The 15,232-nt window shown below is 53.4% G+C and overlaps 1 protein-coding gene across 4 annotated transcripts in view; it reads right to left on the reverse strand.

The window, feature by feature from the left end:
* Nucleotides 1–15,232, reverse strand: part of FAM178B (family with sequence similarity 178 member B) — a 113,063-nt gene that overhangs the window by 24,465 nt on the left and 73,366 nt on the right. For 2 of the 4 annotated variants that reach the window (XM_078056637.1, XM_036073746.2), the window contains 3 exons: nt 12,644–12,737; nt 12,177–12,353; nt 11,781–11,878 (listed from right to left, as the gene is read on the reverse strand). In XM_078056637.1, coding sequence (XP_077912763.1) covers nt 11,781–11,878; nt 12,177–12,353; nt 12,644–12,737 — 369 coding nt within the window. Of the gene's footprint in view, nt 1–1,623; nt 1,747–11,780; nt 11,879–12,176; nt 12,354–12,643; nt 12,738–15,232 lie in introns of those variants that run through there. The other 2 variants (XM_036073751.2, XM_036073750.2) reach the window with 2 other exon arrangements.

Here is a 15,232-nt window from a genome sequence, read left to right on the forward strand (position 1 = left end):
AGCAGTACCACGATCAGTACCAGTACCACATCAGAAAGGAGAACGTGAAAAAGGGGGAAATGCACAGTGCAGGGGAGGGTGCGGGCCGGCAGAGTCGCTCACACACAGCAGGTGGGAATTCGAATTGCACATCCACTTTGAGAAACTGCTTGGCAAGATCAACTAAAGATGAACACGTGCTCACCCATGACCTAGCAATCCTACGCCTAGGCACCTACGCGCGCGCACACAAGGCGGAAGTGCACTTTAGGTACACCATTAGTACGCATACCCAGACTGGGCCCTATCGATCCAACTCAATCCTACTCGTAATGACAGCGAGCTAAAATGCTATCCAAAGTCCCGATGATCTTCACTGTGCCACGCGAAAGAAGCCAGATTCAAAAGAATACATGTGCATGATTCAGTTCCTATAGAGTACAAAAATGGCCAAATAGCAGCTGTTGGAAGCCTGGGTAGTGGTGATGGCTGGGGGGACGGGCAGGTTCTGCTCATGTTGCATTTCTTGCTCTGAGTGCAGGTTTCCCACGGGTTCCACTTGTGGCCACTGAGCCATGCACCTACGGTCTGTGTTCTGTTCTGTTTGTATGTTGCAGTTCAATAAAACTATTACTTAAAGAAGCAATTCAGGTGGAGGGAGAGACAGGATTGCCAGATTTAGCCAGTAAAAATAGAGGATGCCCAGTTAAATGTGAATTTCTTATTGACAAAGAGTCATTTTCTTGGCGTACGGTTCTCCTGCGCAATGTTTGTATTTTATCTGGCAACCCAGGGAGGGGCCAGCCATCCCTGGTCCATTCTGGATCAGGAAGACCTGACATTAACCAGCACGGGGCCCTCCCGCACCCTGTCTCCCTTTAGCCTGGACCCCTTTCTGCGGAGCACCTCAGCATCCCCACCTGACCTTCTGAGAGCTGTGGAGAGGCAGCCTCTTTTAGCCGCATGGGATAGAAAACAGGAGTCCCTCATCATCCCCCACACTGGACTCCTGTGAGCGCAGCCAGACCCTCGCCCCTCACCCAGCGCCCCACCCTCCCGTTTTCTCCCGGAGCCCTGGCCACGCGGCACACCCTGCATGGCTTCCATCTCATTGGCAGCCAGGACCTGCTCTCCGGCTGTTGCCTGGGAGCCCCAGCAGCAGCTGGGCGGGGAACACAGTGGGAGGTAAATGGCCCCTCTGTGCCTTGCTCCAAAGTTAACTCGCAGCCAGAGTCAGAAGTCCTGCATCTGGGCTTCGTTAATCCAAAACCCAGGCCTCGGAGGGCGGGGAGGGGCCAACCTGGGGGCGGGGGTGCTGGCAGGCCAGCGGAGCAGAGCCGGGGTGGTTCCAGAAGGGAAGAAGCAGGCTGGGTGGGTCAGGACAGGGCTGTTGTCCAGAAAAGAAAAAAAGCACCAGAAAAAGCACCGGGTGAATGGATGAAAAGGAACCCACATCTGAGGGTGGCATGCTCCCCCTCGCTGTCCCCGCCTGCCCACTGCCTTTCATTCTGACGGCCCCCCTGCCTTTTAAACACAGTCTCCTGTGCTCTCAGTTCCCACTGGGACACAGGGACAGGGGACAGGACCGCTTTTTAATTTTAGACTGAGACCTTACTCTATGGAGGAGAAAACACAAAGACTCACCCCAAATAACACCCAAACTGTGCAGGGGGCAAGCAAAGGGGCCCCATAGGCCCAGCCAAGGTCGGCCAGGGGCTCTTCCTCTCTCTCCTAGAAGCTGCCTGACCCCACCCGGCAAGGACTCCCCGGGACTCAAACCGAACGGACAAAGGAGGATGCAGAAGGCACTGGAGGCATCCCAGCCACTGTCATATAAGGAAACAAGCCCCAGCTCTCTGTGCTCACACCAGGCCAGGCCTCTGCCTCAGCCCTGCCCCCACCCCTGCTCCCCCCACGGGCCTCCGTAAGATCAGGACACTGGATCGGCACTCAGAGGAGTCTAAGGCACTGCGAAATCTGGAATCCACAGCAGAGCTGGGAAGTGGAATGCAGGCACTCTGCTTCCCAGCCTCCGGCCTTCCCTCCAGCTCCTGCAAGGGGCAGCCCAGCCAGGCACTGGGCACCATGCTCGAACTCGGAGGAAGGCAAAGGCGCTAACCAGTGTGGGCCGCTAGGATGTTGGGACAACCACCCTGGTCAGTGCAGCCCCCTCTGGCGCCCCTCGTCTTCACTTGTTTGGAGGGGAACGGGGCCCTGCCAAGGCTGAACTACCCTAAAAGGCCATCAGGCATCTGGCCAAAGGCGTGAGCTGCCTTTTCCATGTCTTTAGGGCAGTTCAGGAAGCAACAATAGTGGCCTGTTCCGCTGTGGAAATGCTGCCCAACACCCTGCCTCAGGGCATCTGCCCGCCTTGCCTCTCGGGGACTGTCCATGCTGCCTCTCAGGCATCACGGCCACCCCTCATGCCACCGCCTCCGCCCACCACCCCCCGCCCGCAGTCCTTCACTTGGAGCCTACCCTGCACGTGAGCACATACTACCCAGGCGGGAAGAACCAGGGCCTGGGCTCAGAGCTTAGGGCAACCTCCTTGGGAGTCTGCCCTGTCATCCACACACATGTTGGGACACTCATGAGTGTGGGCATGCACAGTGCAGACAGGAAGAGACGGCCACAGATCCATACAGGGGACCGCCACACGGCAACATGAAGGGTCCATCCACAACAGCTCACTGCTACATGGACGAATCCCACAAAGTGTTCACACTATGCCAAGAAAGCCAGACACAAGAGAGAACACTGAGCACGGTCCCATTTATGCACAGGTTTAAAACCAGGCAAAAGGAAGCTATGGGATAGAAGTCGGGGAAATGGTTTTCTTTGTAGAGGGAATGCCTAGGAGGGGCTTGAGAGGGCTTCTGGGGGCAGGGTGACGGTCTGCCCTATGATATAGCGGTAGTTACACAGACAGCCCCCTTTGCAAAGTGCACTGAGTAGCCACCTCTGATGTGTCCTTTCCTGCATGGATATTATATGAATAAAAAGGTTACTACTCTTTAGTAGATAAAGTTCATATGGACAATTACAACCCAATTCCCACCCTCTTTATCATCCTACTTCCCTCTTTCTTTCTTTTCGGTATTGTGATGAAATCCGTAGAACCTCAGGCTTAGAACACTTCTTAAAAGTCACCCAATCTAGGCGGCGCCTGACCGGCTCAGTTGGTAGAGCATGTGACCCTTGATTTCAGGGTTGTAAGTCATGAGTTCAAGCCCCATGTTGGGCTGAGAGCTTACTTAAAACAAACAAACAAAAAATAGTCACGCCATCTAATGTCCGCGTATTTGTCCATCTAATTAGGCTCTCCACATACCTGAGGGAAGTGGCCATTATTTTCCACAACTCTTTCTTCTCTGTGTATACAACATCCATACTTTTCTCTCTTTCAGAATCTTTTTGCTACTGTGGGTTGGGTCCTCTGAAGGCCCTGGGGGTTGTCAACATTCTCGTCAGTGAGGTGCTCAGAGCTGGCCCTGACACTCCTTTTCCTGGCTGCCCCGCGATGCGACGCAGATCGCAGATTGAGCCCAAAGTCTTTCTCACATGTCTTGCTGTCAAATCCCATTTCCCAGATCCTGTTGTTAATTGTGCAGCTGGGTCTCTCTTTTCCTCTCAGACAGCCATTATGGTTTGTTGAGATCTTCTGGGATCTTCCATTCCCTGTCAGTTGTATTCAGGTCATGTGTGAGTCTGACTATTGTTCCATTAATGGCCTCATCTGAGACACCGGGTCTGCCCTGACCAACCTGTCAGTGAAGATAAGACTTCAGGGGCCCCGGGGGCCTGCCCTCCAGGCGGACTCTGCTGGCCAGCAGCACCTTGTGATGAGGAGCCCCAGCTACTTGGACATCAATCGCTCAGCCCACATTTCTTACGTTGTCCTCAGGATAGGACGGTAGTCTCTACCAAGTGCCTTACAGAAACCCAGACAGTCCTCTCCAGAGTACTATTCTGGCTGGCCTGTCAAAACATAAATGAGGCTAGTCTGGTATGATTTATTCTTAGGAATCCTAGAAAGCAGAGCTTCCTTTTCTGTGTATGTGCTCACAAACCGTCCCTGGGGAATGATGTGGGGGGCGCCTCAAGCCTGCCGTGCTCCTTCTGCACCCTCCCTCCCCACCTCCGGAGGTCTCTGTGGACTCAGGGGACCCCCATCTGCTCCTCTCCCAGGACTGACCAGGGACGTCCTTGTACCACGGGAGACTTAAACCCATTCCTCACAGCGGGATGCTGCCACACTGTCTTCTCCCGTGCTGTCTTAGGCTTCAATTCCCTTTGATCAATAGTGGAGTCCAGATGAAAAATTATGCTCCTCGACAAAGAGAAGAGAAGCAAAATAGGAATTATATAGTGTTGTTCTCTCTTCATCGGTGTCAATATTTCACTGCCAGCCCAAAACAGCATTCCTTGCTTCAAAAACAACTACGCGGAAGCCCCTCCTATGGGCCTTAGTTTTCCCCACGGGCGCTAACATTGGTGCGTGCTGTTTGTCCATCTGCCTTGTTTTTGCGTCCTACTTTCCATCTTCTGTATCTTTCAAAATCCGAGATCATGCTCGAGCACTGGGTGCAGCCCCTGCAGCCTTTAGATACTTCCTACTTTTTCCTTACTGGGTTCATTCACAGTCCACATCCAAAGTGTTACTGCACCCTGTCTCCGAGCCTGCCTGAGCCATCTTTGAGTTTGGAATTGGCTACTAAAAAACAACTCTACGCTCTTTGGGCTCTGCCCTCCAGAAGCCACCGCTCCACAAGCATGCATGCACATGAGTCCCTCCTCCATGCCAGGCTCCAAGGGCCTAGAAAGCAAAGTCATAGCTCCTCCCTCAAGATGCTCACAGCCCAAGGGATTAGCCAAAGGCACTGACGATCAGGGCCCTGTGTCAGAAGGTTTCTTGGGAGAGTTGCCTTGGTCTGAGCCTAGTCTTGAGGGTGAGGAAATGTTAACCAGGCAAAGAGGAGGAGAGAGATAAGGGAAGCTGGAACTGATGCCGAAAGGCTCCGAGACAAATCCTGAGTTGGGGTGGCTGGAGCATGGGACCCCAGGGACGCTGGGCAGGGGGAGAAGGTAGGATTGGAAAAGAAGGCACAAAGGCCTAGTATGCCACTGTTTGAATTTCATCCTGGGGACAGAAGCCCGAGGGATTTTAATGGAGCAAAGGAGTGACGCAGCCAGCTGTGCATCCAAAGGGAGGTGATGCTGCTGGACAGTGCAAGCATGGGTCAGAAGGGGGACAGCCTGGAAGGAGGCAGCATTCCAGGGGCACTGTGGTAAGAGCTGGAACTGTGTGAGGGTGATGGGAGAGGTGGCTATTGTTGGGGAGGAGGAGCTGGAGGGGACAGGAGGTGACCCTGGACTCTCAGGCTTTGGGCAGTGGGCAGGTGCTGATACCGTCATGGGGCCATGGAAGACAGGAGAAGGTGGTCCTCCTTGGAAGGTGGTGACTTCTGTTCTGCACATGCTAACCCTGAAATTCTTTTCCACGCAGATCTGGTGCTTAGCAGAAAAGTCTGGCCAAAGGTATTGACTTGGGAGCCCCTGGCATGAGCCTGGAGCTGTGGCCATGGATGAGGATGAGATGGGGTCTCAGGTCAAGTTCCCCAGGAGGTGGACTCTGAAGCGGAAGTGAGCATGCAGGGAGAAAGGGAGAAAGGGAGATGGGCGCTCTTGGGACGACCTCCTGTAGGGATGAAGGAAGCAGGTCTGGGCCAAAGGGGAAAGCCAGGCTGGAATGCAGTCACAGCAAAGCCCTTGGCTGACCCCTCAAGGACCTCTGGGGCTGGCAAGGTCCTTCAGAGACATCCCGGATCGAGGCAAAGAGGCAGGCCTTTGTGCCCCCAGCACTGGGCTGCTCCCAAGGAAGGCACCTAACCTCAGGTAAGGTAACCGTGTTCAGCAAAGGCAATTCCTGGGATTTGGGCTAGCAGGGTGACACTCAGCTGGGGAGGGGGTGCCAGAGTCCTGAAGTGGGACCATGTGGACAGAGCACCGCAGGGCCCAGCCTGGAAAGCTCCCCCAGACTGCACAGAGTGACCACAGGAGAGGGACTGGGGCAGAATCCCCAGGCAAACTGAGGCTTGAGGAGCAGCGGAGGAAGGAACTGGATGATGGCGACTGAGAAGGATGGGCCAAAGAAGGGGAGGGGAGTCGGGAGAATGATATTGTGAAGCCAAGGAAGAAAATGATAAGCTTATTCCTGAGGAAGGGCCATTAGGTCAGGGGTAATAAGGCAGTTAGGCTAGAGTGCCAGATGAGGTATGTCTCCTCTACTCCTAGCTCTTTAGGTCTCTCCTACCACCCCTTACATGCGCACCCACTCGTAAAGGTGAGCCAGATCCTCTTCAGCCACAACCCCTCACACTCCTGGCTTCATGGGGACCCACTTTTTCTCTGCTGCCCTCTCGGCTCCAGCATGGCCCCTCGACCCCTAGACATGATCTTCATCTTGCCTCCTGTCCCTCCGGATTTTGAGGCCTTCTAAAATTTTGAGGGTTTTTGGATTGTGGCTGCCCCCTTCTAGAATGTTCTGGCCTTGCCCACCCCCAGAGCCTGAAATGTCTGTTTTCTCAGGTGAGAACTCCCTCTGACACTCTGAGCTCTGAAGAATCCACCATGTGTCCAGGGTGGGCAGGGTTCAGAAAGCCTGTTTTGGGTGAGTGGAGTAAGGGAGAGCAGGGGAAGGGAAGCTCAGAGGTGCAGCACTAGCTGGAGGAGGGGGGTGGCGGCAGAATTGCTGTTCTAAGGTAGGAGACACACGAGTGCACGTATTTGCTGAGGAAGAGCCAGTAAGAGGATGAGAAGTGAAAGGTATAGGAATAAGGGACGACTGCAGAAGGTCTGGAAGGGCAGGCCCGTTGGGGTCCTGAGCATGGGAGGTGGGGTCGGGAGAAAGGCAAGGAGGTGAGCTGTGGGTCCACTAGGTGTGTGGGTGGCTGGCAGTCAGACAGTAGAGAAAGAAGGGGCAGAGCTGTTTGCTGGGGTAGAGATTTCAGCAGCAGGAAGCACGGTGATGTCTGGAATCTTCTGAGGGCCCCAAGGAGGCTGGCCAGGCATTCAGAGTGGGTCCTGGTCAGCCAGAAGGGATCAGGGGCCCACGTAGGGACAGGCCATGTGTGGTGGCACGCAGGAAGGGCGTTATGGTGGAGCGAGGAGCCAGGACATGAAGGCAGCAAGGCAAAAGGACTGGGAGAGAATGAACTGGTTGGTCTTGGGCCTGCACCGGGCTGGGGAGGGAGAGGGTGGGGTGGAGGGGGTGCGAGGGTGGGGCCATGACACCCCACTAAGGTGCAGCCCTTGGCCCCGCCCGGAGGGGATGAGCAGCCCCACCCCAGCAGCGTGGAACACGAAAGAAAACAAGGAGACTTGGGGAACGCTATGGGCGCCTGCACGTGCTGTGGCTCTTATCCCCAGTGTGCAAAGACCTGAAGCCTCTGAAGGCCACCTTCTCCTAGGGCTCCTGCACTTGGACTTGAGCAGCCAGCTTTTCCTTGCGGGTCAGAACCTGGCGGATCCGGCAGCCTGCTCAAGCCAGTTTTATCTGCCCCTCTACTTTGGAGGCCGCAGTTAAACGGGATATTTAATAAACATTCGCGGGTGGTGAAGGAGGCGGGTCCTGGAGCCTGCGCACATCAGCTTTCAGTGGAGTGAAAGCAGCCCTCAGCCTCTGTCCTCCCCCTAAAAGGGCTCCTGGGAGTGGCTGCAGAGGTTCACTCAGAACACACACTGGAGACCCTGCACAGAAGCTGGAAGGGCAAGTCCCCCCCCCCCACCCCAGTGCCCTCGCCCCCAGCTCCCTGGAGCTACCCGAGAGGGGCCAGAGTCCCAAGACAGACTCTCCTCCAAGGGAAAGTCTTCCCATTGGCCCCATTTCAAATGGTTTGCTCTTGTATTTACTTTCATTTCTCCGGGTTGAGCTCAACTGTGCCTTAAATTTACAGTGCATCCCTGAAGTCTTGGTCAACGAGGTCGGGGGCAGGGGGGGACGTGCCTCGCACAAATGTTGGTGGAAGTTCTCACTTTGTGCTTAACCAGTCAGTAGACGAAGAATGTGACAGAATGGGCAACAGTACGCCCTCCTTCCTGGGGTCAGTCTGGGCACTGAGCCCAGTGGGGCAGCCACCAGCGAGGGCAGAACAGGCCGCCAGCAAGCTCCTCCAACCTCGCCACCACAGGGAGCAGGGGGCAGGGGCGGGGGGTGGCCGGCTAAAGACCGCAGTGAATACAGTGAAGCTGTAAGGAAGAATTAGAAGCTCTTTCTGATCCAATTTGGAATGACTGCCAACACATAACTTGAAGTGAAAAGAAGGGCGGAGAGAATATGCACAGAAGTCCCAAAAAGAAACGGAGGCAGCCTAGGTGGCTAGTAGAGGGAGGGGCACATTTTCAAATAGGTGTTCCTGGTGCCTTTTGAATTTTGCTCTATTTGAATGCTTTATCTATTTAGAAAAGTAAGATAAAATTTCTAAATAAATAAATAGATAATACCCATCCCACGTTCTTAGCAAAGCTTGTGGCAGGAATTATCACCCTAGTTGATGTGTCTGTTTGAAAGTGAGGTGAGGGGGCGCCTGGGTGGCTCAGTTGGTTAAGCGTCTGCCTTCAGCTCGGGTCATGATCCCAGGGTCCTGGGATCAGGGCCTGCGTCTGGTTCTTCGCTCAGCGGCGAGTCTGCTTCTCTCTCTCACTTTTGCTCTCTCTCTCAGATAAATAAATAAAATCTTAAAAAAAAAAAAAAAAAAGTGAGGCAAGGCTGTTCCATTATATTCACTCCTGGCATTTAAGGAACACTTAGTAAGGGTTCTGCAGTTACAAAGACACCCTGTAAAAGACACAGATCCCTGAAATCAATTTGACTCAATTAACAGATGAACGACATCATAAATTTAGGCTATGTTGAAGGTAGTCTCAAATCTGCTGGGAAAGGTGGATTATGAAGAAAGAAAGAAAGTTGGTGTTGGCCCCATTGGCTCTTCAGAGGTGGAAAATAATCCAGTTAGATCCCTGTCTCTTATCTTTGAATAATAGATTCCAGATGGGATTAAGAACCAATAGTAACAAAGTTAATATAAGTACCGAGATAAAGAGAACATTCTATTTTTGTGATCTTGGGGTGGGGAAGGCTTTTCTTTTCAAGATAGATTCAATAAGAATCAACTTTCTATACCATCCACATAACTTTTCTGTAAAGCTAAATCTATTCTAAAACAAAATTTCAAAAAACCCAAAACCTCAGTTCGCCGGAAGGTATCATTCACAAAGGTTTAAAAAGGACGATGTGCAAAAAAAGAGAAAAAAACGATATATAGGACTTAGAAGAAAATACAGTGCTGAAACATATATAATAAGCAATTTATCAAAACGTTAATAAGATTAATTGCCCCATAGAAAAATGGGCAAGAAGCGTCAAGATGTAATTTACAATAAGAGAAACACAAAAGGCCAATAAACATATGAAAAGATTCTCAATTTCACTGGCAGTCAGAGAAATAAAAATCAGAACCACAGGATCACACTTTTCACTTACCAGATTGACTAATAAAGCTTAAACACAAAACTGATAATACACAGTGGAGAAACAGCCATTTTCATGTCCATTGGGGGTATTATTAATTGATACAGCTTTTGTTGGAGGCCACATTTTAAATGTATATACCTTAGGACTGCAATTTCACTTCAAAGAGTTTATCCTATAGAAATATTTACATAGATGTGCAAAGCCTGTACCCTGGTTGTGTGTATACCAGGGAACACTACACAGCTATGAAAATGAATGAGGTTCATCATACACATACATATACATATATATACATACACATACATGTATATATATATATATACATGAAAGTGAGACAAGCTGGGGCACCTGGCTGGCTCAGTCGGTAGAGCATGCAACTCTTAATCTTAGGGTCGTGAGTTCAAGCCCCACATTAGGCATGGAGCCTACTTTAAAAAAAAAAAAAGAAAAAAAGAAAAACAAGTACCAATAATGGGGCCTGTTGGGAGCAAATGGGAAATTGGGGCTGGACAACATGGGCCCTGGAGGTTTGGACTTGGCATGCGAGGTAAGGCAGAGACAAGATAATCCCATGCAGCCATAGAGCGGACAGACTTTGAGGGAGGAGGAGATGGACCATCCATCCAGGTGAGAGACAGGACATGAAAGCAGAAGCAGGTGGGACAGAGGTGGCTGAGACCCAGACAGGTACCTGTTTTCACAGAGCTGACATGGACAGGCAACCACAAACAAGGATTTGGGATTTGGAAGTCAGAACGGACAGGATGTAGGATGAACGGGCATAATGGGCTGGGGATGGGAGAGACCTCTAAGACTATAATTTCTGACTCTGCGACACAGAGGACTAACTGTTTGGGGCTGAGCAGGGAGCCTGGAAGCAGAGGTCAGCCTCTTCAGATCATATGCAAAGAAGTCCCATGTGTCTGGGCTTAATGCAGATGGCGCCCACTGAGGCCCTGGTTTAGCGTTCACACTTAAAGTCCTCAGACAGAGCTTCTAGAAGCCCATTCTTTTTTTTTTTTTTTTTTTTAAGATTTTAAAAAAAATTTATTTATTTGACAGAGAGAGACACAGCGAGAGAAGGAACACAAGCAGGGGGAGTGGGAGTGGGAGAAGCAGGCTTCCCGCAGAGCAGGGAGCCCTATGCAGGGCTCAATCCCAGGACCCTGGGATCATGACCTGAGCCGAAGGCAGACGCTTAACGACTGAGACACCCAGGCACCCCGAAGCCCAGTTCTTTCAAAGAGAGAGCAACAACTCCCCTTCCAGGACCGTGGAGAGGCCTTCTCTCTTTATTCACAGACAAGAGCTGAAGCTGAGCTCAGGATGACTGCACCCAGCGGGCCCTGGGATATGGGTCTGCATGGAATGCCAAGCCTGCTTCCAGAAGCTGCCTCTGGGGAGGGAGTTGCAGAGGAATGGCCCCAGTTAAGGGTTACCGCGGAGGTGCCTGTGAAGGCTGGGGGTCTTCCTGAAGGGCCCCAGGACAGGCCTGGTTGGAAGGGTGGGGAGGGCCATCATTCTAGATGGGAGGAGAGGAGAGATGAGGAATGGTCTGCTCCGGGAAGGCAAGGAATTCCCTATGGCTGTGGCCTAAAGTGGGGGAAGGAAGGAGGAGAGGAGAGACTGGGTGGGGCCAGGTCCAGTGAATGGGTCTCATCTCCCAGTGGGCTGAGTTTGGTCACCTCGTTCATTCAGTCGAAAAGAATTAACAGAGTGCAAACAGCATGTCAGACACTGTTCTAGATGATGGGGGATATGGCAGTGACTACTGAGGGACCTGCTCTCCTGGAGGAACACGGAGGAGAGGCACCAAAAATAAGGAACCAACAGTAAGATAAATTTCTGGCAGAAAGCCATGCTGTGCAGAAAATAAAGCAGAATGATGAGTTGAGAGTTTGGGAGAGGGGTCTGGGAGGAGTGATTAGGGGACATAATGCCGCTGAGGTCTGAGGACAAGAAGGAACCCGCTACTGGGAAGCAGCAGGCAAGGGGGGTGGGGGGGGGGTGGGCGCTGCAGTCAGAAGCTAATTGTATAAGGCAATTGTTTTGCTAATAAGACCATGTTAAGAAAATTAGGCTCTTTTCCTTTCGGAATGAACTCATTAGTGAGCTGTATTTTTAGTTCTTTCTCCTGGGTTTTAGAGACTGGGCAGGAGGGGGAGGTTTGTTGGGACTGATGGGGAGGACTCTGGACCCCCACACCCCACCGTGTCCCAGGGGAAGGGACGCGTGTCAGAGGGAGGAGGCAGGGGGGAGGGGCACCCACCTGCTCCGAGAGGTCACATCCAAGAAGCACTGCACGACGGCCAGCAGGTTGTGGTGGTGACCTGACACCTTGCTCAGGGTGCGGCACAGCTGCTGGAGCTGTGGGGGCGGCAGGCGGCAAGGGGGGCTGTGGGAGGGCCCGTCGTCACCCTGACCTCCCCACCAGCCCACTTAGGGGGAAGCCAGAGAGTAAGAGGAGGGGGCGGTCACGGAGCCCAGGGACTGGTGGGCACGTTCCCCGGCATCCTGGTGACCTCCAAGCCTGCTATTCCCATTGAGTGCGCTCAAGGTGCAACTTCAGTCCCAGCAACAAGGTCAAGTGAGGAGGCTCAGGACCTTACAGAGGAGGCTAGGGCTTGGGCTTGGGCTTGGGCTTGGGCTTCGGGGCTCATGATACCTTCCCGGGCCACTCGTGGATGTTCTCAAGGAGTAGGAGCAGAAGCTGGTGAAGATCGGTCTTGGGCAGCAGGCGGAGCCCCACGTCTAGGCCGGCTCGGCACAGCAGCTCGATCAGGCTCAAGAGCTCCCTGTCGGTGTAGGCCGTTGGCTGGGCCAGGGCACACAGTGCCAGGAACTGGAGAGCGGAGAGAGTGCTAGGGCAGGGAGGGATGGCACCCGGAGCCCTGTGGCCGGGCTGGGCAGCGGCTGAGAAAAACAAGCGGCAAGGCCTAGAGTCAAGCCCCCCATGGGGTGCTCCGGTGGCAGGCCCGGCCATGGGGACTGTGAGCTTTCTGCAGCATCAGTCCCAGCAGCCGGCGTGGTGCCTACAGCGGCGCCGAGCCCACGGGGTGCGCTCAGTGGTACCTACCGCGTGCAACTGCTCAGCAGGTCTGGATGGTGGGCAGAAGTGGGCGTCTGACTCACCTTATAGATGTAGCTCAGGCTACTGTCCAAGGCAGTCTCTGGGGGGCTGTCCTGCCGCTGACTCCAGCTCAGGCTGATGTCGTTTTTAAGCACTCTAAGGTAAGACAAAAGCAAAGGGAAGGAAATGAGAGGAGGTGGATGCAAGGGGATAACTGAGGCAGGGACAGGGGCCTGCCGTTGCTCAAGAGCAGAGAGCCCGTGGATGGTCCATGCAGCCTGGGACACTCATGCCCTATGTGTGTTGGTCATCTACTGTGCGTAACAAATCCCCCAACATACAGAGGCTTAAAAACAAATATTTATTATGGCATGCAGTTTCTGAGAGTCAAGAATCCAGGAGCTGCTTAGCTGGGTGGTTCAGGCTCAGGGTTTCTGGGGAGGTTGCCTCCAAAATATTGAGGGTGGGGCTGCTGTCACGTCAGGCCAGAATGGGCTGGAGGAACTGCTTCCAAGCTCACTCGTGTGCCCACCAGCAGGCCTCCAAGTCCTTACCCCATGGCCAGCTTCCCCCAAAGTGAGCGACTCGAGAGAGGGGAGAATGCCAGAGACTGAAGCCACAGCCTTTATAACCTGGTGTTGGAAGTGACTTCATCCCATCACTTCTGCTAATGCACACAGACCATCTAGACTCCGAGTGGGGGTGAGAGCCACACAAGGGGAAGAACGCCGGGAGATGGGGATTCCTGGGGGCTGGCTCCCAACGGCTGCCATTCCAGCCAGGCCTCAGGCTTTACTTTTCTGGGACTCGAAGACCAGAAAATCATACTCCATTATCCCAAAGGAGTCTTCCTCAAGAAAGTTCTTTGTCCATACAGGTATGGTGGCTCTTTGCATGCACGGCAAAGTACACCACATGGTAGCGTACGTGGGGGCTAGTTTCCAAAGTCAGCAAGTAATATGGGGTAATTCAGAGTAAAAATGATCTTTGAGAACCCCTCCAAAGGTCACGCTAACATGCTGTCTACCAACGAAGTTAGAGCTTAGGGTCATAGGAAAAAAACCCCCAAAAAACAAAACACCTCTTTAAAGACTAGATTCATACTCAGGGTGGCAAGATCCCTCCAGTGAGGGGGGCATCAGTGGACAGCAGAGCCGCACCAGCCTTGCACAAACTTTCCAGGTGCATGCTCACTGGATAGAAAACAGCAGGATCGGTCTCACTAAATCATTCTCTCTCTCCGGTCAAATGTGTACTGTTGATTGTCAGATACTGTTGAGGTGAGCTTATGACAAGGCTCCCTGTGCTGTCTCATCCACTTCTCCATGCTTATTAACTGGTTTGGAGTTCCCGAGAACAGTGGGGTCTCCACAAATGAAGGTATGGAGGACAGGAGCACTGTTGCCCACAGCATCTCCAGGGTAGCCGCCTGACCGCTGACCAAGGGGGAGCCCTCCGTTCCTGCATGCTCCAGGGAAGAGTCTCTGCTCTTCTTTACTTGACCCTGGTGCTGCTTCTCAGACAGGAAGAGGGAGAAATCAATGTCTAGGCACCGGAGAATTGGTGCCCACACACCGACGTCAGGGGAAGGGGCGGGGGTTAGGACTGGGCTTGGTCATTCTTCCAGAGTTCAGCATTTATTAGGGCCAGGGAATGCGTGAGGCTGCGTGTGCACATCTGGGCACCTGCTGGGCCCGTGTCCGTACAGGAGGGCCGTTCTGGTCGGCTCCAGCCTGTGAGCAGGCACAGGGGCCGGAAGCACGAGTGGCAATGTGTTCAGACTTCCCCACGGGTGGGGGCAGGCACAGAACCGTGACTCTGCTGAAGAGGAATGGGCTTTCAGACAGTTCGGTGCTGCCAGAGGCGGAGTGTGGAAAACGTGAGCTGGGGAGGGAAGCGTGTCTGTGACAAGTGGAGAGGGCCAACAGCCTCCCCGTGCGAGCATCCCCCTGCGGCCGCCTCTCCTTGGGAAGAGCGGGCAGTATGGCGGCGTCCTCTATCCCCTGACTTTCTGAGGCTCCGAGGAACCACTTGACTGGACCGTCTGCCTCTGTGACTGCTATTCTGGGATGTGGCATCCGCTGACGCCCAGGCCTCCATCTCCATGCTCCGAGCAGGAGGCCACGGAACACAGGCATTCAGAGCCCAGCAACCCCGCTCCCCTCCTGGACTCAGCAGGTTAAGAGCGAGGTGACGGTCCCACCACTGGACTCCATGAACAAAGCGCTTCATCTGTCCACCCCCTGCCCTCAGCCCTGCCCCCCAGCTGGCTGGGTTAGGGCTCAGCCTGTGGCCAGCACCCAGGAGCTGGAGTTGGGTTACAACGACACTGTTCTATACTTACAAGTAATCTTAAGAGGGGCATGTCACTGACCCCTATCCCAGTTTCTAGATTTGTTTTCCCCAAGAGTTGAAAACAATACTAAAGTTACTGTCTGTACGGTGCGCGGACATTCTCAGCAGGAGGATGGTCAGAGAGGCGTATGAGCACAGCACCTCCACAACCGTAGGCCATCCTCAAGGCTTCCAGGGGTCGGGGCCCCACCATGCAGGCTACGAGGGGGGTGCTCTCCCCTAGGCTTGTACTGCTAAACCAGACGGGACCTGTCCAGGCTCTACGAGCCAAGGTCAATGAAGTAAAGGGAAACTGA

The sequence above is a fragment of the Halichoerus grypus genome, chromosome 10, assembly GCF_964656455.1.
Source record: "Halichoerus grypus chromosome 10, mHalGry1.hap1.1, whole genome shotgun sequence".
Classification (NCBI taxonomy): domain Eukaryota; kingdom Metazoa; phylum Chordata; class Mammalia; order Carnivora; family Phocidae; genus Halichoerus; species Halichoerus grypus.